Here is a 24,068-nt window from a genome sequence, read left to right on the forward strand (position 1 = left end):
AGGCCTTCATTCAATCACAACCTGTGGCAGCTCACTGCCTGCCTGCCTGCCTTCTAGAGCCTTCTGGAGCCTTCTGGAGAGAACTGAGGATTGGCAAGCAGGGAGAGCACAGGCAGCTTGGAAAAAGGAAAGCCACAAAGGACACACTTGGTTTGTTTTTGACTTTGGTTTATTTAAAAAACAAAAAGCCAAAAAAAAAAAAAAAAAAACAACAAACAACTTTATATACAAAGTCAAACTGAAACCACGGATTATGGAAAGAGGCAAGAATTATGGGAGAGGGAAGAGGGCTGGGCCAGAGCCAATACCACATTCTGAACACAAGAGCTAGAGAAAGAAGTGCTGGTTCTTCTGGCAAGTTGGGGGGTGGCTGGAACACAGTGCCCTCTTGGCAACCTTGACCCAACACCAAGTGCTTCCTAGCATGGGCTCCATCACCTAACGGAGACTGGAGCCTACAGGACTCGTGGCGTCTAGAGGAAGGACATTCTGGGCTGTGCCAGGCTCTACACCGTTCCTTCCATGTATTGGCATCAGACCTATTCCAGGCTGGAAAAGCCTTTTCCTCCCGTCTTGCTCTAAAGTGGACGAGGACAGGAGACAGCACAAGACTACAAGGGCCCTGGGAGAAACTCCAAGGTTGAGGGCAAAATGACATTCTAGGGGTGCAAAAGATGTTGTATTTAGTTGTAGCTGGAACTGAGGTTCCGTACACATCCATCCACATAGCACAAACCCCATTCTGATAGCTTGATCACCCCTGCAGAGGCACGGAACTCAGCCACCTCTGCTGTGGCTCCCAGGCCCTGCTCCAGCTGCCTTCTGGGACCCAAGAGGCTCGAATGTCATCAGGCTCCATCGCAGACCTCACTAGATAGCCACTCAGTTGCTGGGTGCTGGCTCCTCTTTCTCTACCCAGCTGTCAGCCTGTGTGAGCACATGTAACAATGGTAAGGATGCGGCTTCTCCCCATGTCCTACCACTAGAGTACAGAGCACGGGGAGCAGCTGAGTCTCCTAAGATCCCGGTGGACGGAGAACCAGTACGGCAAGGAAGGGCTGCCTCTCTGCCAGGTCTCTCCACCCAGACACTAGCTCTGCTCTCAAGCTCTTGAGGCGGCCACCCGCCAGCCATCCTACCTTTTCAACCATCCGCTGCATCTCCAGGTGCAGCGGGGTCAGGCGCCTGCGGAAGTCCTGCAGCTGCCGCTGCAGCTGGTTCTTCTGGCGTTCCGCTGTCCGGGCTGTCTCCTCCGCCTCCACCAGCCGGGCCCGCAGCTCCTGCATCTCTGCCGCCAACGTCTTATTTGTCACTTCGGTGGCTGAGAAACGGTTATGGCTCTCCTCTGAAAGCAGGGGACATGGCAGAAAGGCTCTGTTCAGCCCACTGAGCCAAGAGCCGGAGGCCTAAGGAGTGGTGTCCCCTAAGTCCCTGCGACATCTGCACTCACTCACCAAGCTTCAGTTCCAGTGTGTGAATCTTGTTCTCCAGGTATAGGCGGCCACTGTCTTGCTGCTCGGCACGCTGTAACAGACTCCCCACGTTGATGAGGCTGCCATTGTGCGGCACCAGGCCTTTGTGCTCTGTGGGGGCGGCGCCTGGCTTTGTGCTCTTCCCTGAAGGGGGCAGCAGATCCAGGTTTCCTAGAGGAGACAGACACACATGACCTTAGGAGGAGAGAGGAAGCCACCATGGAGGCCGCACGCCCCACAGGCCACGGAGCTCAAGGCATACCGAAGAGCCCCTCTTCGGGAGGCCCGTCATCCAGCACCTCGGCACGGCTGTACTGAAGACTCCGGTACTGGCAGATGTTCTGCGTCACTACTCTGCTAACCAGCTGCTTGGCCTACGGAAAACACAGCAGGGCACCTACTGGCCACACACTTGCCTCGGGGGGGGGGGGGGGGGGGGGGGGGACCAGACGCCAGCAAGAGCTCTGGCAAGGCCCTCCAGAAGGACAGGTGGGACAGAACGAACTACCTGCTCAGCACTGAGCCGGATCCCCAGTGTGAGGAGGACCCGCTCCAAGTCTCGCCGGTGCAAGTAGCCACACCAGTTGGCATCAAAAAACACGAAAGCCAGAAGGCAGTCCAGGGGGAGGACGGCTGAGGGGTCCAGCTCCTTTGGCTGCAGGGAGAGAGAGCAGAGACACAGGCTTTCCGGACGGTCGGCTCTCATGCCCAGCCTCTCACAGCCAGGGCGGGGCTCACAGCAGCGGGCAGACCTCCCACTGCAGGCTCAGGCTGGGGCCTCAGGCTTCTGCGGGCACAGTCCCAGAGTGCAGTGTGTGTTCCCTAAGCAGCTCCCTCTCCCATCCACCCTCACAGGGGGAAAGAAGTCTCCATGAGTCAAGAACCAGTCGGTCTCTGTTCTAGGGAGGACGTCACTGGTAGGCATCGCTCACCCAGGAAGGGCCACATTTCCCACCACCAAGGCACAGAAAGAGACAGGGTCTCACCATGTCCTGAAGAGAGGAATACTCCATCTCTGACTGGTTTGAGGCGACAGAGCGAACCTCCGTTTCCTCCAGCTTTGCTCCTGCTACAGAAATCCCAAGCTTAACATGTAGCAAGGATGATGGTCCCCACGCCTAAGAGCAGTGGTTCTCAACCTGTGGGTCGCAACCCCTTAGGGGGTCATATGACCCTTTCACAGAGATCGCCTAAGACTATTGGAAAACAGATTTTTTTTTTTGGGGGGGGGGTTTTGAGACAGGGTTTCTGTGTAACTTTGTGCCCTTCCTGAAACTCACTCTGTTAGACCAGGTTGGCCTCAAACTCACAGAGATCCGCCTGCCTCTGCCTCCCGAGTGCTGGGATTAAAGGCGTGCACCACCACCATCCAGCAGAAAACAGATATTTATGATTCATAACAGTAGCAAAATGAGTTATGAAGTAGCAATGAAAATAACTTTATGGTTGGGGTCCCCACAACATGAGGAACTGTATTAAGGGTCACAGCATTAGGAAGGTTGAGAAGCACTGCCTAAGAGGAAACTGCCACAGCCAGCCTGAGAGCCACTACCCCAGACACACCGAACTCCTCCTCTCCATCATCCCTCAGAAGCAGCAGGTCTGGGTCCAAGGCCATCTCACAGAGATCCTCAGCTGCCTCGCCCCGGGCCTTCTCCTCCTCTTCTCCCCCTGAAGAGGGCCGTTTGGACAGAAGCCCATCCTCCTTCTAGAGAAGCAGACCAAGGTGGTGAGGATGAGCAGGACTCTTGGGACGCTAACAGTAACAGTTGCTAACACTCAGGTATCAGCTGTGTGCTGGGTACTATGTGATCCACCATGTGCTCATAGGTATTTAGCCATACCAGGATTCAGATCACAGGGGCACATCTAGACCCCTGGGGTATTTCTCAGGGATCAGTCTTAGCTCTAGAAGCAAGTATGTGTACATGACAATATTTGGACAAGAAGCCAAGCTCCATTCCAGAAATGTTAAAGACCAGTTTGTCCACCTAACCATCAGGCAGTCCCAACTCCTAAGCAGTCTGACTGGCAGAGGCCCCTCTATTCTGCATGGCTTAGCCACACTTCCCTCCCTCTTCTGGGCCACTTCCTAGCTGTGTGGCCACATGCAGGGTTTCATCTTCCTGGGCCTCAGCCCATCCCCAACTTTCAAGGAACAGGTGACATAACGGAGCCATGCAACTGGACATGCAGAGTACCTAGAACAGTGCCTGACACACACGTGAGGGACTCGACCCGTACTAAACGCTGTAACGTGTAGGCCTGAGGCCACCCAGGGCTGAGAGCGGTACTCACCAGCGGGTTGTCTGATTCGGCAGCCGTGCCCTCGTTCTGTACCTCATCCTTGGACCCCTTCACCGAGGCCTCCTCCTTGACAGCCTCCTCCTCTTTGACCACATCCTCCTTGGCTGCCTCCTCCTTCTCAGGTTCAGGGGGAGATACAACTTTTTCTGGAAGGCTCAGCAGCATCTTATAAATCCTATAGCCAAAATCCCTCTGCAGCATCTCTAGAAACAGCTCGGCCAGCACCACCACCTGTCGGAAGAGGTGCCGGGACCACGGCGTCAGGGAGGTGGACGAGGATGCCGGTACCCCTCATCACACTCACGGCCTCTCTCCGGCACTTGCCTCAAAAGAGATCCTTTCTTTTGGTCTCCGGTCCTCCACAATGCCGTGCAGAGACAGGCTGACACAGCCAGGACGGGCCATCACAGCGGGTTCTAGAGGAGGCGGAGGGGCCTCTGGGAGATCAGTGTCCACATCTTGCTGCGTGGTGGCCTCTGACGTCTCCGTGTTCTGTTTAGGCGCGTCTGCTTGCTCTGATTCGTCAGGGGTCTGTTCAGTAGGCTCCGCCTCCTATGACAATAGCTCAGGTGTGACCTTCTGGGCCCTGAGATCAGGGCACCTACTTTTGAGATAGGGGCTCATGTAGCCTAGGCTAACCTCAAATTCATTATGAAGATGAGAACAACTTTGAACTCTGGATCTTCCTGCCTCCACCTCCCCAATGCTAGAGTTAGAGGCTTGTGCCACCATGCCCGGCTTCCCTGCGTTTTCCTAAGGCCCAGCCTTACCCCCAATGCCTCCTGGGGTTGGGGAGCTGCCTCTGTGGCTTTCTGCTGGCACAGTGCCTCCCACTCCTCCAAAGTGGGCATGATGGTCCACACATCTGGCAGGTATACCACTACCGTGTGTAACTGCCGGGGTGGCCCTGGCTGTAAGTATTGAAACTCGGCAAATCGCCACCTGTTCGCAGCAAAAGGAAAAGAAAGTCCCCAACTGTGACATATTCACAGGTGTCCCACTCACAGACAAGTACCTCTGTTTCCAACCAGCACTCCATGCGCACATGCTGCATGCCAAGCCATGAGTACAAACATAAAGCCACACGCCCAAGCCTCAGTGGCTAGGCAACAGGGAGACGCAGTCAACAGACAGCACAGAGAAGCACTAGGGCATTCAGGAGTATTGGGCGTGGCCTGGGGGTCAGCTGCCGTCAGCGCTCCCAGCCATCTATGAGCAGTTAGGGGTGGGCAGACATGAGCTATGGCAGGAGAGAAGCCAGACTCGTGACCCCCCACAGCAGGCTGGCCACATGGGGAAGGCCACTCACCACTTGGTGCAGGCGCTCAGGTCGATGCCGGTCTGGGCTTGCGCGCAGCGGATGGCTGTGCGCACCAGCACCTGCGGGTCTGCCTGGGGGTCGAGGCCATCCAGGGAAGGAGACCACTCACCCCCAACCAGCACCGCCTCTTCTTCTTTCCGGCCCAGCAAAAACTGCAGAGATTGGGGATAACGAAACATGGCCTGCATCCCCCAGACTGAGGCAAGGCTACTGCCCATCAGGAACTGAGAGAGCACAGAGTACTTAAGGCACCAGCTGGGGCTCCAAAGCCATTCACTCAAAGCAGCCACCTGACCCCTTCAGAGGGAGCATCTCTGAACTAGACCGTCCTCCTGTATAAAGTGAGGGGCCCTTCAGCTCTGAAACACCAAGTTTCTGTGTTAGTGCTCAGGAGCCTAGCTGCTTACAACACGGCAGACTGACCAGGCAGCCCATCTCGCCTCCTGTCAGCCAGCTCTTACCTTTAGCTGCTTCAGAGGATGCTCCGGCGTCTCCCTTGGCTCAGCCATGTCATCCACAAACAGCATGCAGCAACGGTAGAACTCCTCCAGGCCCGGGGAGGAGAGCAGCAGCACCTATGCAGAGGACAAGGGGCTCAGGCACACTCTGTCCCAGCAAGGGGACGGTCACCGGAGCCCAGGCAACTGACCTTGGAACTGTAAGTGGGGTCACTGTCCACAGGGCTGGGCTCAGCACCAGCGTCTGGAGCTGCCTCCTTCTCTGAAGAGACCTGAATCCGACTTGGGTGGTGGAGGGAGAAGGGCTGGCTCAGAGGGAAGGCTGACAGCCAACTCAAGTGCACGGAGAGGAGATCCGAGGGGACCAGGAGGCTGCGGTAACGCCGCTGGAGTTCTAGGAAGTCACAGACGGGGCTGCAGGAAGACAGCAAGGGACGCCACTGAGCACACACTCGAGTTCAAGAGAGACGGCTCGGAGGTCGGGAGCACAGCACATGCCGCTCCTACAGAGGGTCTGGGTTTGGCTCCCAGAACCTACAGGGCAGCTCACAGCTGTGACTTCAATTCCACGGGATCTGACGCCCTCTTCTGACCTCCACGAGCACCAAGCACACGACACTTATGTACATGTAGGCAAAACACTCATACACATAAAATAAACGTTTTTTAAAAACACTTTCTAACAAAACTGCAGGGCCAGCAGGACGGCTTATAGTGGGTAAAGGTGTTCGCTGTGCGAGCCTGCTCGCCCTCGAGACCCGTGAAAAGGTGGAAGGAGAGAACCGACTTCCCAAAGTTGTCCTCTGACTCATGTGCACCGGCAGGCATGTGTGCCACCCCGTCATACGACACGCTGAATGAATGAATGAACAGACAGACAAAACTGCAAAAGACTACAATAGCATTTCATTCCTTGAGAAATAAAGACTCTAATAAAGCATCTCCCAGGGGCAAGGATGGACCCGTTTTACCACTTGATTTATAAATTGCCTATAGCAAAAAAGTCAAACTGGGAAAGGAGGAAAAAAATAATCACAATACATGATACAGAGATGGTCTTTTTTTAAAGGATTTCTTTTAATTATGTGTATCTGTGTATGGGTACATGCACATCTGTGCAGCCTCCCACAAAGGCCAGAGGCATCAGATTCCTCTAGAGCTGGAGGGACAGGCAGCTGTGAGCTGCTTCATGTGGATGCTGGGAACTAAACTCATGACCTCCGGGAGAAGAGTAACCACTGATCCCTCTCTCCAGGCCCAGAAATGGTCATGGTCTTACTAAACAACTCACTAGTCACTAACAAAAAGCTCAACTGCCTAGGAGAAAACTGTGAAACCTGACAAGTCCTTCCCAGAAAAGTAAACACATACAACATAAAAGCCCGTGAACAGGGTCCTGCAAGGTGGCTGCGCAGGGAAAGACATGAAGTCTGCCATCGGAGTTCAGTCCCTCCACCCCACATGGTAGAAAGAAAGAACCAACTCCTGAAAGCTGCCCTCTGGCCTCTACACAGGAGCCCACACAAATGAACACACACACACACACACACACACACACACACACACACACACACGAAAAGGAATAAATGTAAAACATTTTTTTTAAAGAGTGTCAAACTCGCTTCCAATTAGAAATGCAAATCAAAGCCAGGCGGTGGTGGAGCACACCTTTAATCCCAGCACTTGGGAAGTAGAGGCAGATGGATCTCTGTGAGTTCGAGGCCAGCCTGGTCTATAAGCATTCCAGAATAGCCAGGGCTGCACAGAGAAACCCTGTCTCAAAACAAAACAACAACAACAACAACAACAACAAAAAACAAAAAACAAACAAAAAAAAAAAAAACAAAGAAAAAGAAATGCAAATCAGAACAGTACTTTTCATCAGTGAAATTATAAGGAAAAGGTATATGAAGGCCAGGCTGGGGTGGCCCACACCCTTGATCCCAGCTCTTGGGAGGCAGAGGCAGGCAGATCTCTGAGTTCGAGGCCAGCCTGGTCTACAGAGTGAGTTCCAGGACAGCCAGGGATATACAGAGAAACCCTGTCTTCAAAAACAAAAACAAAAAAAATTAAGAAAAGGTGCGTGAAAACAGTGTTAGCAAAGGCACAGGAAACAAGGATTCCGCGCCCTACTGGTGACAGTGTAAGTGGACACAGCCTCTGAAAGAGAATTGGTAACAGCTGTCAAAGCTGAAAACCAGGCCAGGTGCCTTTAACTGAAAAAACACGCTGGCCCGGTGGCTCACATCTGCAGTGCCAGGAAAGAGGTGGAGACAGGCGGCTCTGGACAGCTGAGCCTGCCGGCCAAGTCCCAAGCCAGTAAGCGACCCTGTGTCCAAAACAAAAAGCTAGATAGCGCCTGAGTAGTGATATCTGAAGATGTCCTCTGGCCTCCACCATGCACCCAAACATGTATATGCACCCACACACATGAACAAATGTGCACGCACACGTGAACAAGACTGACTAATATGCATAACGCAGAATCTGCTCAAAGACACACGAAGTGAAAAGCGGAGCAGCGAGCCACGGGCAGCAGGTTCCCCTGGTGGGTCGGTTAGTTTTAGGAGGCCACCAGACTACACATATTCTCATTTGCACTAGAAACCACTGCCTGTGCAAGTCGTAGGCCCTTCCCCAGCCTTCACTCACCTGTCCACAGTATAAGGAGTGAGATGAACCCGGTAAGGAGGCAGGTCATGTCGAGGTTTCTTAGCACCCCAGGGCTCTCCACCAGCCCGCTGTTTGCGTTTCTTCGAGTCATAGTCATCACTGGAGGTTGATCCATCACCAGAAATAAGAAACCATATTGTTACACATGCATTCAGTACATAAAGAGCTAGAAAATACCTAAATCCTCAACGTTAAGAAATGAACACCAATAGTGTAAAGCTCAGTGGCAGAACACTTGTGTAACCTGTGGAGGCCCTGGGTTCAAGTCCAGCACCACACATACATATAAGGAGAAGCCAAGCTAGCAAATATGTGACAGATTATTAGACATTAAAAAGGATATGCGGGAGGCAGAGCCAGGCGGATCTCTGTGAGTTCGAGGCCAGCCTGGGCTACCAAGTGAGTCCCAGGAAAGACGCAAAGCTACACAGAGAAACCTGTCTCAAAAAACCAAAAAAAAAAAAAAAAAGAAAGAAAAGCTTTAAAATAACGAGAGGCAAGCCAACGAGATGGTTCAGCAGGTAAAGGCACTTGCCAAAGAGCCTGTTGACCTAAATTTGATCCCAGAACTCCCGTGGTCGAAGGGAAGACCCAATCTCTGCAAGTTGTCTCATCTCCACAAATATATGTTCAAAATAAATAATGGATGGATGGATGGATGGATGGATGGATGGATGGATGGATGGATGGATGGATGGATGGATGGATGGATAGATAGATAGATAGATAGATAGATAGATAGATAGATAGATAGATAGATAGATAGATAGATAGATAGATAGATAGATGATAGATAGATAGATAGATAGATGGAATTTCTTTTCAAGCTTAAATACTGGGGCTGGAGACATGCTCCAGAACCTTTACCTGTTGAGCATGCTGGCGGCTCCGTGTTTTAGGATTCTTATTACTATGCATGTGCACACACAAGCATGCCACAGTATACATGTGAGAACTGGTCTCTCCTTCAACTATCTGAGTCCAGGGATTAAACTTAGGTCATCAGGTTTAGTGGCAGGTGGGTTTCCCTGCTGAGCCATCTCTCCAACCCATGTTTTAGAATTTTAAGACAGTTCCCTACTCTGTAGCCCAGGCTGGTCTCAAACTTACTATGCAGCCCAGGCTAGCCTCAAACTCATGGCCATCAATCCTCTAGCCTCTGCCTCCCAGGTGTTGGGAATAAAGGTGTGCACCACTACACCTAGCTTCAAATAATTTTTATTTTATTTTATTTTGGTTTTTCAACACAGGGTTTCTCTGTGTAGCCCTGTCTGTCCTGAAACTTACTTTGTAGACCAAGCTGGCCTCAAACTCAAAAATCCACTTGCCTCTGCCTCCCAAGTGCTAGAATTAAAGGAATGTACCACTGCACCCAACTCTAATTTTTTTAAGTAATAAAAATAAGTATTTTTAATTGAATAAAAAGGGGGGGGGCCCGAGACCCACCTTCTGCTCTAGTAATTCAACCCTTGAAAAACTATTCCAAGAAAGTTGGGGGCGGGGGTGCAGTATAATGCAAAAATACCAGGCCACATAATGGAGTAAATGTGTCCCCACTGACAACTGAATTTAGTGGCTACAATAATATTCAGTCACTAAGGCAGTCACCAAGATGATGCTTCAAGAGTCCTGTTCTCAGTGGGGTAGGCACGGGGAAGCCGTGCTTGCTCAAGTAAACAACCCCACCCACGGTCATGTAAGCAACCCTGAGTGGTGCAGTAAGCCAAAGAAAGCTGTGAAAGCAGAACCAAGATAGAGAGTTCTCTTCAGTGGGGGTGAGGCTCCCCAGTGGGATGCATGCTGGAGTGGATGGCCCCACACCCGCACGCATGCAGGCAGCATTACTTAAACTCCGGGTTAAATAAATAAATGAATGAATGAATGAATAAATAAAATAAAATAAAATAAAAAACCTGAAGGCAAGAGGGGTAATGGTAGGGAGATAGGAGGAGGGGAAAGTGGAGTAATATGATGGAGATACATTATATGTAGGTATGAAACTGGCAGAGGAAATTTAGAAAATTCAGGAGGGGAAAAAAAGAGGTAGATCGAAAAGAAAAGGTTCAGGGGAGGGAGATGAGAGAAGCTAATGGGGATGTAATCCAAGTGCATTTTAGCTATGAGAAGTGTGAAAGGATAATCTCTTAAAGAAGACCGAGCTACAAATGGGAAAAGAGCTAAACACATACAATACCTTGAACTCTAAGATGAAAATCCCAGACCATGCACTTGTGTGCAGAAAAAAACTAGACAGGTCACAGGGAAAGTGACCAGGAACCCTTTTCCCATGCAAAATTCACTTCCCAAACTCCTGAATGCCTTCCTAGCAACAGTAGGAAGGCTTCGAGGAAGGCTAGCACTGGACCTTTCAGTGTTACTAGTCTAGGTTTCGTTTGTTTTGAGAAAGGGTCTTAAGCAGCTTGAGCTGGCCTTGCACCTCTAACCCTCTGTGACCCCAGAGGCAGCAGGCAACATGTTAGCAGTGGGAGCTGCAGCATCCTGGCCTGTCTGAAGCCCTCAGCTGCTCACCAGAGCAGCCCAGTGGCAACATTATCCCCTCATCCCAGAGCTGGGAGCTTCATAGAAAGCTGAGCTGCTGGGCAAACCACCCATATGGTCAAATCCTCTATAAACTGGCAGTTTTCCTCAGTGACTAACTCCCGCTGCCCATCTTCCTACTTGGCACATTCTCACTTCTAACAGGCGGTAGAGTCCCCTTCTCCAAAGGCTGTAACCCTGAAGCACCTTGGCCAAAGCAATCCACTGCAGGTGTTGCACGGGACCTGGCCGTCAAGCGCAATGGCCAGCACAAGGCTGGAATTTAAACTGAAAGCGGCAAGCCCACAGTCACTGTTCCAACCAGGTCACATAAACCCTCGAGTACTTGCTACAGTTCTGTGCTAAAGGCTTTCACAAGCTCACAGAATGGTGAAGAAGAAGGTCCTTGCAAACTGAAGACCAGGAAGATGCACAGACAAGCGGCATAGGTGCAAGTCACGTTCACGTCTAGGAATGGAGAAGGGAACAAAGGCTTTCAGTTGTGGAGACGATGTGGAGAACGGTCCCGGAAAAATCTGCATAGGATCCACAGCAGCCTTTCCCAGAGAACAATGCTAGCTTCTGCATGGGGACTGGCTACATCACCCCCTACCCCCCAGCTCTCCTCAGAGTTACGCCATGCTCACTCCAAGTGTTTGTCCCTTTACTGCTTTTCAGCTCGTACCAGCATGTGGGAGACAGGGTGGCACCCTTCCTGTACAGTTAGTTCAAAGAAAATCACAGTATGAGGGAACTTTCCACAGTGATCTTACTAGGGTCAGAGAGCAATGAGGTCAAAAATGTGTAGTTCAACTCTGGGCAGCGGTGGCGCACGCCTTTAATCCCAGCACTCGGGGAGGCAGAAGCAGGTGGATCTCTGTGAGTTCGAGGCCAACCTGGTCTACAGAGCGAGTTCCAGGACAGCCAGGGCTATAGACAGAGAAACCCTTATCTCAAAAACAAACAAACAAAAATTGTCAAGATTCTGACATTTCATTCTAACTCAGTTTCACTTTATGATTTTCATCAAAAACCAAAACAAGGCAACAAGGAGATAAAGGTAGACCAGAAATAAAAGAGCGGAAGGCAGGTAATACTACTTGTTGAAATCAGGTGATGGCTTGAAGATTCATTTTATCTTTCCACTTCCTTTGCATAGGTTGGATTTTCTATTACAAGAAGCTGAGCAGGAACTCTCAAGGACAGTAAAACGCAAAGAAGATGAGAACTTAAGACACACTGAGCATGCTCCTGGAAACTCCCCAAATTTGCAGATGATAAAGGACCACAGGATGTCTCAAGTGCCTGAATCAACCATGCTTGCTCCACAATAAGGCCAAGAAAGCTATGTGCACAGGACAAAGCCTGTTCTTCGGAATATACTGCAGCCTGTGTACTGTAACACTGTAATGCAAAATATACCTGAAAGAAGCCATGTTCAATCAGGAGCTACAACATTCTGCAACATCCCTTTCTTTGATGTTCCTGTTTTCTTGTGACAATTCTTGTATCTCTATGTTAAGACTGAAAACAAACCAGAAATTATTTATCCAACTATCTGGCACTGAGAAGATGGCTCAGTGGGTAAAGTTGCTTGCCACACGGGGATCCCCAGAACCATGTCAAGGCTGGGTATGGTGACAGTCTGTGATGCCATCACTGGAAGGGGCTGACAGGAGAATCTCCAAACCTCACTGGCCAGTCAACCCAGCCAGCATGGCAAGCTCCAGGGAGACGGTCTCTAACACAAACAAACAAAAACCAACAGAGCTCACTGACCATCAGCCTCCTGGCTGCACAGACGCCTGCACACACCTCCATACAAATTCATAGAAAACACACACACAAAGGACCTCAAAACCAAAACACTAAAAAATGAATGACGGCATACGCAAGCTAGGTGGTGTACACCTGCGAACCCAGCACATGGGAGGTAGAAGGACGAGCATCAGGAGTTCAAGGTCAACCTTAGCTATATACTGAGTTCAAGGCCAGCCAACCTACATAGGACCCGTTTCAAAATAAACTGTCTCAGCTGGGCAGGTGTGGGCAAACAGCCCTATAATCCCAGCACTAGGCAGGCAAGCAAAACGACAAAAACTCTCAATGTGATGTTTGGAAATATGAACTGTAGTAAATCTCAGCTTTTGCTGAGGTAGTGTATAAAGTTGTTGCATGTATGTGTATGTTCGGTGTGTCTGCCTTCCAGAGAAAAGGGACTGTAAGGCTCTGTCTATTCACAGAAGATGTTGGTATCAACAGTTGTCAAAGGTGGAGCATGGTTCACAGAGGGAAATGAGATGGAGCCTCTACCCTGCCTGTTAATCCTCTTACCTTCGGCTCTGGTCCAGCCTTCCATGGGGACCCCGAGCAGGAAATCTGTTCAGGTGGCTCAGGTGAAGTGTGTGGGATGTCTGGAAGAGACTCAGAGCTGAAGAAAGGAAATGGCCAGTGACTCAAAAGCCCTGAAACCCAGTCCAGCTTCCTCCTCCTCTTCCTGTGTACAGAAGTGCCCCCCTCTGTTCCGAGAGCATCTATAGTAAAGGAACAAGTCCTTTCCTCAGAAGTACCCCCATAAAGCCGCACCCCGACACGCATGCCACCAGTACTCACGCTTCTGAGGGAAAAGGGGGGGAATTCGGTGAGGCTGAAAGATCAACTGGGGCTGAGCTCCCAGGATCCCTTGCTTCTGGCCCAGAGCTGCCACATGCAGAAGGGGGGGTGCTGGAGACTTCAGTAAGGGCTGAAGGAAAAGAGTCATGAAGTTCAGGGGATCTCAGCCTTGATACCATGGAAAGACAGCCATCCCACCCCCTCAACCAAAGGAAGGATTATGCCCAAAAGTCGGGGCACAGGGCTCCCTCCCCTCCCTCCTGTTTTCAGCGCACACACTAAAGAGAGACAAATACCTGGTTGGAGAGCGTCTGCACCTTGACAGCATTCCAGGGCACTGCCTGGCCTGGGTTATAAGCTGCTTTCACCAGCACCTTCTCACCCAGCTGGGGTAGTCGGCCTTTCACCACACTGCCATACACAAACCAGGAGACCCCCATCAGGAGGGCCCGGGACGGGCCGCCCTGACTGCCCCCCAAGGAGCCCTCCCCATCAAGATTTCTCACCTTGCAGTAAAATAGCAAAACAATGGCTTTAAAGAGCGGACCCACCAGCACGGAGACAGAACTGAATCCAACAACCATTCCCCGAAGAGACGGGCCTCAAGCCTACCTTAGCTGAAAAAAGACTTCTTCGTCTACCACCCCGAAGTAGTCATGCAAGCTGGTAACAATGCCCGTGAAGACCCGCTGCTTCTCCCCACCCTGCAAGAGAAGGCAGCAGGTCAAAAGCAAAGCAAGCCACATGAACAAAACCATGCTCTGCCACGAGGGCACCGGTTCATGGTATGACAGGAAACTTCACACGGAAAGCAACATAAGTCTATGAGGAGGGGAGAAGCTAATTCTTCACTTTCATGCATCTAGGATTTTCAGTTCTTTAATCCCAAAGATATCTCTGGTGCCAGATACTAAAAACTCTCCAGTCTAAAAGATACCTAAGTTCCCTAACACTGGTCCACTACCAGAACAAAACAAAACAAACAAACAACAACAAAAAAAAAAGATGTTGATCAGTGTAACACAAGAAACAACACACACCAGATATCCAGACACACTAGAGTAGCCCCAAAGAGAAACTCACTAGAAAGGGTACCCAACATACCTGAAGGTGCCTGGCATTTTGGGACAGGTCTGTGGCCACAGGAGGAGTAAGCAAACCAGGAGGAGGGCCCAAAAGAGATGTGGAAGCCGGGCCTACGGGGACAGAGAAGCAACCTCCAGAAACTGCACCCTTCCACCCTAAGCACTAGAGACAGCCAGAGGATCCTGGAAACCCAGAGGTCCAAGTGGCTCCAACCAGGTCCTCAGACACTCAGGGAAACAACCAAGAACCATACTTCGGGAAACTGGGTCCAGAGTGCGGCCAGGTAAGGAAGGTAAGCACCTGAGAAGTTTCGTCCTCCTGGAAGTGGGTTGATCCTCTGGCGCTTAAACTGGGACATTGGGAATGTTGTCCTTTCAAGGTCTTGGGAAACCTTCAATCAAAAAAGGAAAGACTTTAACAGCTCAAATGGAAAACGTCCATCTACTACCTGGAAAATCTTAATGAAGTGCAGCTTTTAAGGTGAGGAGGTGGGCCCTAAAAATGGAGGAATGGAAAGGATGTAGAGGAAATGAAACGGGTAACTATGTTACTCCAGTTTGACCTCACAATAACCTAATGGTGGGTGCTTCTGACATGCTGGTTGACAGGCAAGGAAACTGGAGCTCTGCGACCAGGAGACTTGCCCCAGGCCACAAAACCCGGCAGTGACAGAGCAGGACTCACACCCAAGTCTCCCAACAACTTAGCACTCCTTCCACTACGCCGCCGGCACCCTTAGAGAGGCGGGCGGAGTGAGGGCATGGAAGAGCTCCGGTGACATTCATTCATTCAAAAACATCCGCCAAAACACTCCACGCAGGGCCCGGAAAAAATGGAGGTGCGGGTGGCGGGGAGATGATGCGGGCCCTCTCCCCGGAAGGCCGCCCGTCGCTCTCTCGGCCCGGCTGGTGGGAAGGGAGCTGTCCAGCCGGCCCTCGCCAAGCGGCCTGCAAGCCGCTCCCTCCTCCTGGGTCCCGACCCTCGGCCCCGGCCTCCACAGCCGCCTGCGCTGAGCCTTCCCGGCCGGGCCACCGAGGGGCCACCGTGGGAGGACCACGGCGCCAGGTTTCTTCTCCTCCTCCCGCCCGCCCCCAGGGCCGAGGCCGTTGCCAGGGAGACGGAGCTTGCAGTCTGGAGGGGGGGCTCGGCTCTTTTCGGCGACTGGCACATCTTCGCCGATCAGACCCCCGCAGCCTCGCCACCCGAGAGAGACAGGAGAGGCAGGGGCGCAGCGGGAGGCTCCCAACCCACCTGCGGGCCAGGGCCACGACACCAGGGGGACAAAGACACCCGGAACCACCGCAGCCGCTGCTGCCACCACCACCGGAAACGCCTCTCCGGAAGAGCGACCACTGGTCGGAAGCTGCCACTCTCCCGGATATGGTACCTCCCTCCTCTCCATCGACCTCTCCCTTCCCCCACGCCAGCCAGCCATCCCGCTCAACTGTGGAACGGAAGTGCGCCTTCCCAGATCTGATAATGCATTCGGAAGCCGAGCTCAGTGGTGTCCTCGCTCAAGTGTCCCATTAGAAAAGTAGGCTTTCAGAGCATTGGTTCCTGGTTTCAAGGGCTCCGGGAACTGGAGCCCTCCACCAAATGCAAGGAAGGGACAACTACTTATATACCTTGCTGTACTCTACCCACCCCCCCAAAACTGCAGCAAGAGGCCGCGCCTCCATTGACTGGAGCAAGCCTACTCGGGCTATTTTCAGAGGGCATTCTTCTGTCTGACTTAAGCCAATGACCCCCATCCCTAACCCTGCCCTTCTATTGACAGCACCATCAGCAAGAGGTAATCGTATCAAAAAATCCATGCCCAAATTTTCAATATGAAATGTACTAGATCTCAGTAAAATAACGTACCCAAACTTGCCAGAAATCTGGCCATTTTCACACCAACTAACAGGTGTCACCCTCCCTTAACCTCTGACCTCCCTCCCATCATCCCCCTACACCTGTCTGCCCTCAGCAGCACACCCTTTCCTATTCGCTTAACAGTCACAGCACACAGTGAGAGAGTTTAATGTTACTTTATCCTCCTAACAAGCTTCCGAGGTAGGTAAGGCTGGCGCCATCTCAAGTAGGGAGCTGTGGCTCACAAATTCAGAGATGCTGCCATGGTCTCAACTCCAGGATAGAACACAGCAACTGAGAATTAACCTTGAGAGTTATTTGCTAGTCTTCACATTGTGCTTGGTCTTCCCCCCATTGCTCGTTCAGTCCTCAGGCTGTGCTCCAGGGCCATGACTCAATGCAGAGTTAACCCAAGGCAGTATTGTTCTCTGTCCCAGGGCTGCCGTCTCAGGTATGAGGAAGAAATTAGGAATCCACATTAGTAACTGTCCGTTGTGGAATGAAGATCAGTGCTGTCCTTCCACAGTTACACCCAAAGCACCAACCCTTTGGATGCATGATTCTGTCAGATGATTGAATCCGGGCCATTGATAGTCCAACAGAGACCGCAGAAACATACATCTGCAACATGCTGGCACATTGCCATACTAACCACGCTCTGTGGGTGCCTGATAACTAAGTCAGTTCACATTGTCTGGGCCCAGAGATTTCTGGCAAGGAAGAGGAACCCTGGAAGATGGTGGGAACTGCAGTTGAGGGTCTCTCAGGGAACCAGGGCTCCTTGGCCACGCTGCTTAGGGAAGGACTCGGCTTGAAGAGGAGCAAGCACAAAGAGCTTTTCCTGGAGTGCAGGGACACCACAGTTAAGCCAAAAGGTGAGGGACTCCATGGCAATCCCCTCCACCCAAGGTCACCAGGCACACCAAGAGGTCATACAGAAAGGTTTTTTGCGCGCGGTTTCTTAACCACCAACGTTGGAATAAAGGTCTTCCGGTGGGTGTGGCACTGAGTCCTTTCAGAGAGGTTCCTGAAGGCCATCCTACAAAAAGAGCAAAGAAGTCTAGAAGACCAGAAAAAAAGAAACTATAAAGCATTGCTTACTTTCTGAGGAGAAGATAGGATTGTTCAAGTGTTCAAGTGCTGCTGCTTCTCCCTAAAGAACAAGCCCCCAAAGGGCTGGAAAGATGGCTCAGAGGTTAAGAGCATTAAGGGCTCTTCTAGAGATCCTGAGTTCAATTCCCAGCAACCACATGACGGCTCATAATCTGGCGCCCTCTTCTGGCACACAGGCAAACATGAAGACAGAACACTGCATACATAATAAATAAATCTTAAAAAAAAAACAAAAAAAAAAAAACAAGCCTCCTCCAAACATGACAGACTTCACCCACAGTAAAATAACTTCCCTCTGTAGCTACCTCACCGTCCCCTAAATTCAGTGTTAAGGAGTAAGAGCTTGGCAGGGGAAGACAAAGATATCACCCATAATCTGGCTTTGGTTTTGGGAAAAGCCACTGTCTCTGATCTCATCTCGTCTTCAGTCTCCTTACCCACAAATGGGGCATCTTAACTCCTTTCGTTATTCGGGGCATCTTCTCTAACACTCAGTCTCACAAATTCCATGGGGACCAAGATGACAACTGTCAGGACAGAACAGTGTCAACATCCTGGCCCATCAGTCTCTCCCCACTGCCTTAACCTGGACCAGGCACAAGACTAACCTGGGACCAGAACGATCAGGAGGAGCAGGAGGCTCAGGGAGCCGAGGGCTCCTCCAACGGATCCGATTGAGCAGGACCTTGACTTTGTCCCAGTGGGAGAGATCCTGCTGGACAGAGAATAGGGGTCACCATACAAAGCATCTAAATACTATATATCCGTAATGAAGCTCCCAGGGACTTCACTGCCAGAGCAGGTCCCCTGCTCCAAACAGGAATCATGTCACTCTCCTACAGTTCTGACCTGGGGCACTGACACATCCCCATGCTCCTCCACCCTGCACCATTCAATCATCGGCTCCAAATATTCCCATCACTACCTTGTGTCCCTGGGAGGACGGACGGATGTGGGTTGATTCCAGCAAGGCCTCTGGCAGCCTGGGAGGGTTGGCAGTGAGCACCCCCACCTCTGAGAGGGAAGCTGCCTCTGCACCTTCAGAAAGAGAAGCGCATCACCCGGGGCCAGAAACAAACAGGAAGCAATCCGGCTAAGCTATAGTCCAGGGGGTCTGCTGATGGGACTCTGGGCAGGCGCACAGGCTGGCAGAATGCAGAGGAAGACACAGTTAGCCCTTACCTGGGTCCCTTGTCGAGCTTAGCTGTTCTCTGTGCCCTTCCACTCCATTGTCTGGGGTGTGTGAAGATGAGAGAGCCAATTCTTCCTCCTCGGGATCCTGAGACGGGAGAGATGGGACAACCAGAGACTCACTGGAAAGCTGGGGCTGTTCAGAAGGTATTCATGCTCCCAGGAGTCCCACCCTCCCCACCCCCCACTGCCGCCGCCTCCCTCACTATCTCACCTGGCCACCTGTACCTGCCCATCACTCACCCTCGAGGGTCTCTGGGTCTGCAGCTGCAGGTACAGCTGCTGGAGCCTCGCCATCTGCTCCAGCACAAGGCACAGGTGTTCCAGGTAACGTAAACCCTGCCCTGGAAGGCAGGTCAACGCTCCAGACTCCATATCGCCCACCTGTGGGACATGTTAAGACAGGAAGACTTCGAGATGCAGCCAAGACTCCCATTCTGGATAGTCAGGCAAAGATAAACCAACAAAATGGAACACAGTAGGCAAGCCGAGGAAGACACACCTGCCTGGCTTCCCTGGTGCCCAGTTGAGCATGGCACCCATACCTGTCTACTTCCTCTGTGGGGGTGGCTACATACCGCCGGGCTCAGGGTGAAGCAAGAAGCAGTGACCCAACCATCAATTAAGGGCAAAGAACGCCCCACCCCGAGAGAGCTCCAGGGGGAATGGGGGAGGGTCCCCACCAGCCCCACGGCAGAGCTTTCTCCGTCTCAGTCTTCAGCCAAGATGAATACTCACCACCTTTGCAACTTCCAGACCAGCGTCTAGCTCAGTGTCTGCCTCAGTGGACTCCAGTTCCCCCGCAAAGATGGGCACTCCACCTACAGGCTTGCTCAGCAGCTGCAGAGAGCTGCGCCTCCGCCGCCGCCGCCGCTGTCCAGACAAGCTGGGAAACTCTCGAGACCTCTCCAGCACCTGTTCCAGCTTCTGCCGGGCCAGCAGCCGGTCTAGCTGGGCAGAAGGCAGCTCAGGGCTCCCCATGGGCTCGAGGTTCAAAGAATCTTGAGAAAGTCCTGATACGGTAGCCAAAGGGCTGTCCCCGACCACCATCTCCATGCCGGAGTCCTGGGAAGCCAATTTCAGAAGGGGCATCTGCCCCTCCCTGAAGTCCAGTGAACCTCCATGAGTTTTATCTGGTATCCGTCTGTAGGTGCAGGTGACTCCTGGCACCACACAACCTTGTGCCAGGTCCTCGAAGGCCCCATCTGTAAGGAGAGTCAGTATCAAGCTGGGCAGGCTGCCCTCAACGCCCCCAGCATTCCTAGAAGTTGGCAGCATTCCCTTGAGGAGATGTGTCCTATACCAGTGGTGAGCAAGAACACAGACCATCCACAGCCCCACGGAGATAAGGTTCTACCCCTGCTTGGAAGATGTGTAGATGGGGTTCTCCTGTAACAATTGTTGTCAACAGGCAGGAAGCTACACTTGGGGCATGCGGTAGGTAAAGGCCCTGTGAGTCATGACAATCAGCAAGGCAGATGACGTAAGAGATCCTTGACTAGGATCTACCTGAAATCTTCAAGACTAAGTGGAGAGCCTTGGACTCCTTGGGTACGGGAGGAAGAAAGAGCAAGTTGAAAACTGGGGCCAAGCAGTGCTATCTGGAGCCCCTGACACACCAGGAAGCAGGATGAGGTATCTCCTGGAGTTTATGGGGACCGTAACAAAAAGGACAACAGGGCTGAGACGTGACACACTGAGAGCTTTCAAAGCGCGCACAAGACACTGGTTCCATCCCCACACTGCGAAACAGAAGCAACAACAAACTGGCAGCAACTATAACCGTTTGGGGCTTCGGGCTTTTTAAGAAAGAACGATCACATGACAGAAGGGGGGACAATGGAGTTGAATCGATGGTTCAGTATTTTAAAAGCACCGCTTTTTTTTTTTTTTTTTTTTTTCTAGAAGATGGGTGCTGGATTCCCAGCACCAACATGGACCTTCACAACTCCAGTTCCAAGGGATCAGGCTCCCTCTTTTGACCTCCCTGGCCAGTCCACGCAGGTAAGATACACAGAATAGAAGTTCAAATTCTTTAAAGAAAAAACTCTTAAAATATAAATTAAAGGGCTGGAGAGATAGCTCAGGGGTTAAGAGTGCTGACTCTTCTTCCAGAGGACCTGAGTTCAATTCCCAGCACCCACATGGCAGCTCACACCTGTCTGAAACTCCAGTTTCAGGGGACCCCGACACCCATGGCAAAAACACAAATGCACATAAAAAAAAAAATATATATATATATATATATATATATATATATATATATATATATATAAATTAAGTAAAACAAGGAAGCTGACTTGTTTTTGAAACAGTATTTTACTCTGTAGCCCAAGCTGCCCTGAAACTCCCAATATCCCTCCTGCCTCAGTCTCCCAAGTGCTAGGATTATAGGCATGAACATCCACACTCCTCTGACTAGCATCCATTTATCTGCATCTCTACGCCAGGCTTTATTGTGCTCTGGGTGGTCTACTGGAATCGGGCAGAAGCTCGGGCTGCTTTGGCGGGAAGAGGATGCCAGCCTGTCCCCTCTGGCTCAGGAAGTGGACAAGGAAGTCTATGCCCTGCAACCTTCCCCGGGAAATGGGTTTCTGGCCGCCCAGGGCTTCCAGGACTGCTGGCTGGGGCCAGGGTATTGCAGTCACCCAGCCTCGGGTAGAGGAGGTCTCCACACTGGGAATTAGGGGGAAAGGAGCCCACGGACCATTAGGATTCAGGTAGTGGGTGATTAACCTGCAAACCCCGGAGGATCTTCACTGTGCAAGGCGTCCCCAGCCTATTCACTGGCTGGACTCCTTCAAAGCAAGGAAGCGAGGGGGCGCGGCCGGTGGGCACCGCCCGCGCCGGGCAGGAGAACGGGAGGCGACCCCAAGGTGGGAGGCAACGCGACTCACCCCGGCTACCAAGTCGCTCCACCGCAAAGACGCGGCGCCGGCTCAGCATGGCGCGTTCCCAACTAGATGTGGCAACCGCTGCAGCACCTAAGCGATCCCGGGCGTCCCCAAGTCCCCAGTTGCGCTGGAGCGTCTCAGCCCGCCGTTCCCCGCCCAGTTGGGCGAGGCCCCGGGACACTCCCCTCGGAGGGGCGGGCCAGGGCGGAGCGCGACACGCAGGTGGAGGGCGCTGACCCGGGCAGCTTCAGTCCCGGGACTCCCTTCCCCGTCCATCACGTCCCCAACCCTGGCTGCAGAAGGACCCCAATCCAGTGTGCCCTTAGAGGAGCCCGTCCCCACTCGAGGACGCTCGAGGGCTGGCTGCGTGGGGTCACCACCCCCGGGCTGCTCGTGCCCGCTGCGTTCCTGCTGCAGCTTGAAACCTGCTAGTGCGGGAGCTGCACGGCACAACAGCCCGGAAGGAAATGGAACCCCACAGTGCTAGCGGAGGGAAGAAGGCAGACTAGGACTGCATCCGGCCTCCCAGCTGTGTGACTTGAGGGCAGGTCCCTCAGTCTGTCAGAAAGGGGGGAAGGGTTCTGCGCCCTGGGAAAATCTACACAGAGCACTCACTGCAAGGCGCTCTGCGCCCAGGGCTACTTATGAGCCCGCCTACTTAGCCCAAGCTTCTGTCTTATCCGGGTGCTGCCGCAAAGTTGCAGGGGTGTGATGGTTGGGTCTGCAGGGTGTGGGCAAGAGGTGAGCCAGCAACCCGGAGCTGCCTGGAGGCTGAGCAGGAGTTTAAATGTTTCCCTGACCCTAGCAGCCATCAATCACCCTTGGCCCCGTCCCATTCCACCGAAACCCCATTTTAAAAGGAGCCCAGGCATCAGCTGGTGGTCAACAACTACCAGGTGACCAGATAGTGCTGGGGCTTCTAGGGAAACACCGCCTTTTTCAGAAGCCAAAAGGGGCTGGAAAATCTCAGCTGGCTTCAAATCCCCTAGAGGCAGATAAGGGTGCTCTCAGAGGAGAGGCTAGAGCCAGAGCCAAGGGAAGTCTGCAGCCCCTCTCCAAGCGTCTTCCTAGACCCCATCCTCTAATGCTCTCCACTGGTTCCTTCATCAGAGAGCCACGAACAATCGAAGTTCGGTACTATAAAGTCGGGAAACTGAGGCACCCAGCACGCAAGATGAGAGTCCAAATTGCAGTTCTCTGCCATCTTCAGACCTTGATGTTTAGGCCAAGCCCTTTTCCTGCGGCATGAGTTCCCAGAGCTGCTGGCTGCCCCACCCCCCACCCCCCCCTGTCCTTCAAACATAATGAGGGAAACAGGATGCTGAGCCAGCCAGTCCTGCTTTCTCCAAGCCCAAGAAGAGCTTGCCAAGCCAGGTAGGTGACTTCCTCCTCCAAGGTGAAAACTGTGGGGGAAGCAAAGAGGGAGACCCTTTGCCTGATCTCGCCCTGCATTTGGAAAATGTGAGGCCCAGATTCCAAGCAGTCTCCGTGGTGACTAGGACAGGAATGCATCTAGAAACAGGAAGCCAAGCCAGCAAGAATGCAGTGTCTCAGCACAAAGAGCCCACACACACCCCACTAAGTACACTCCCCAACAAATACTCCCCTCCCGAACAGGGCCCCACCCCCCTTGTGCAAGGCTGGGCCAGGTCTGAGCAGTCGCAGCCTTCGTGGGAACTGGGCCTGATGTGGTGGGCTAGACTTCCTTCTGCTCCTAATGTCCCGGCTGTAGCTCCTCAAACTCAGAACCCGGCCAGTCCTTTGTTACCCAAAGGGTTGTGCCTCCCTGCATGACCTGCCACTGTGTGTGCGTCTCTTTTCTCTGCCACCTCCACCTGGAAAAGCATGTCCCTTAGAGTGAATCCCAAGAAGCGTCAGCGCTCAACTGCCTGTGGTGGCCTGAGGAGGCCATCAATGGCCTTGGTCCTTCTGCCTCCGGCGGGGAAGCCCCAGTTTCAGGAAGCAGACTTCCTGAAAACGCAGAACTGAGCTCAGACCCAGGGGACAAGCGAAGCCAAGGACCCCAAGGACAAGCTCTGGTTTGGGTCCTTTCCTGACCCTCCCTTCCCACATTCAAGCAACAGGTGACAGTGATACTTGTCTCTGAGCTCTGAGAATGCAGTTCACGCCCTTTGGATAGCCTTAGTCCACCCAGAATGCTCTAGAGCAGTGTGGTTCTCAACCTTTGGGGTCACAACCTCTCTGTGGTTAAAATCATCTTCTCATAGGGGTCGCATTCCAGATATCCTGCATATCAGGTATTTTCATTACAATTCATAAAAGTAGCAAGATTACAGTTATGAAGTAATTGTATGGTTGGGGTCACCACAACATGAACAACTGTATTAAAGGGTCGCAGCGTCAGGAAGGTTGAGAACCACTGTCTAGAGTCTTAGCCATTGTCATCCAACTGTGTGACTTTGGACTTCCATTGCTCTCCCAGCTCTGTTTGAAGAGAGGCACATTAGATGCTTGGGCCACATCTAACAAGTCTGTCATTTTCGAACTTATTCTCCAAAACGCAGGAAGAAATATGGAGTACAGTTGT

At 52.2% G+C, this 24,068-nt stretch overlaps 2 protein-coding genes across 8 annotated transcripts; both read right to left on the reverse strand.

Moving 5' to 3' along the window:
- Positions 1-177: 177 nt before the first annotated feature.
- Ccar2 (cell cycle and apoptosis regulator 2) lies at positions 178-15,851 on the reverse strand. Of its 4 annotated transcripts, none has more exons than XM_042285089.2 (21): positions 15,720-15,851; positions 14,769-14,859; positions 14,487-14,578; positions 13,995-14,086; positions 13,679-13,793; positions 13,383-13,512; positions 13,104-13,200; positions 8,211-8,330; positions 5,750-5,972; positions 5,562-5,675; positions 5,089-5,252; positions 4,550-4,721; positions 4,104-4,331; positions 3,771-4,010; positions 3,036-3,180; positions 2,459-2,538; positions 1,981-2,127; positions 1,735-1,846; positions 1,455-1,643; positions 1,140-1,345; positions 178-927 (listed from the first exon to the last, which is right to left on the reverse strand). In XM_042285089.2, exons 2-21 carry the CDS (start codon positions 14,824-14,826, stop codon positions 883-885), a joined length of 2,769 nt encoding a protein of 922 aa, XP_042141023.2. In that variant the 5' UTR covers positions 14,827-14,859; positions 15,720-15,851; the 3' UTR covers positions 178-882. The 4 variants fall into 4 exon arrangements, with proteins under 4 accessions (XP_042141023.2, XP_006986437.3, XP_076401397.1 ...); XM_006986375.4 differs by having other exon boundaries at positions 2,459-2,541; XM_076545282.1 differs by lacking the exon at positions 15,720-15,851 and adding an exon at positions 15,153-15,287.
- Positions 15,852-16,474: 623 nt separating this feature from the next.
- On the reverse strand, positions 16,475-21,724 carry C9H8orf58 (chromosome 9 C8orf58 homolog). 4 transcript variants are annotated; one of them, XM_042285096.2, is made up of 7 exons: positions 21,524-21,685; positions 19,365-19,831; positions 18,870-19,010; positions 18,618-18,714; positions 18,361-18,473; positions 18,044-18,147; positions 16,475-17,361 (listed from the first exon to the last, which is right to left on the reverse strand). In XM_042285096.2, exons 1-7 carry the CDS (start codon positions 21,570-21,572, stop codon positions 17,253-17,255), a joined length of 1,080 nt encoding a protein of 359 aa, XP_042141030.2. In that variant the 5' UTR covers positions 21,573-21,685; the 3' UTR covers positions 16,475-17,252. The 4 variants fall into 4 exon arrangements, with proteins under 4 accessions (XP_042141030.2, XP_042141029.2, XP_076401429.1 ...); XM_042285095.2 differs by having other exon boundaries at positions 17,106-17,361; positions 18,044-18,150; positions 21,524-21,686; XM_076545314.1 differs by having other exon boundaries at positions 17,323-17,631; positions 18,044-18,150; positions 21,524-21,724.
- Between the last annotated feature and the right edge of the window lie 2,344 nt (positions 21,725-24,068).

This window comes from Peromyscus maniculatus, chromosome 9, assembly GCF_049852395.1.
Source record: "Peromyscus maniculatus bairdii isolate BWxNUB_F1_BW_parent chromosome 9, HU_Pman_BW_mat_3.1, whole genome shotgun sequence".
In the NCBI taxonomy this organism is placed as follows: domain Eukaryota; kingdom Metazoa; phylum Chordata; class Mammalia; order Rodentia; family Cricetidae; genus Peromyscus; species Peromyscus maniculatus.

Excerpts from the sequence above, each read along its gene's own strand:
- C9H8orf58 (XM_076545314.1), bottom strand. The coding sequence starts at position 21,572 with ATGCTGAGCCGGCGCCGCGTCTTTGCGGTGGAGCGACTTGGTAGCCGG. Across the intron at positions 19,011-19,364 it reads GTCTGGAAGTTGCAAAGGTG|GTGGGCGATATGGAGTCTGG; the intron begins GTGAGTATTCAT and ends CATGTCCCACAG. Across the intron at positions 18,715-18,869 it reads AGACCCAGAGACCCTCGAGG|GATCCCGAGGAGGAAGAATT; the intron begins GTGAGTGATGGG and ends CTCCCGTCTCAG.
- Ccar2 (XM_006986375.4), bottom strand. The coding sequence starts at position 14,826 with ATGTCCCAGTTTAAGCGCCAGAGGATCAACCCACTTCCAGGAGGACGA. Across the intron at positions 13,513-13,678 it reads TGCAGACGCTCTCCAACCAG|CCCTTACTGAAGTCTCCAGC; the intron begins GTATTTGTCTCT and ends CTTTTCCTTCAG. Across the intron at positions 2,542-3,035 it reads TGATGGAGAGGAGGAGTTCG|CAGGAGCAAAGCTGGAGGAA; the intron begins GTGTGTCTGGGG and ends GGATTTCTGTAG.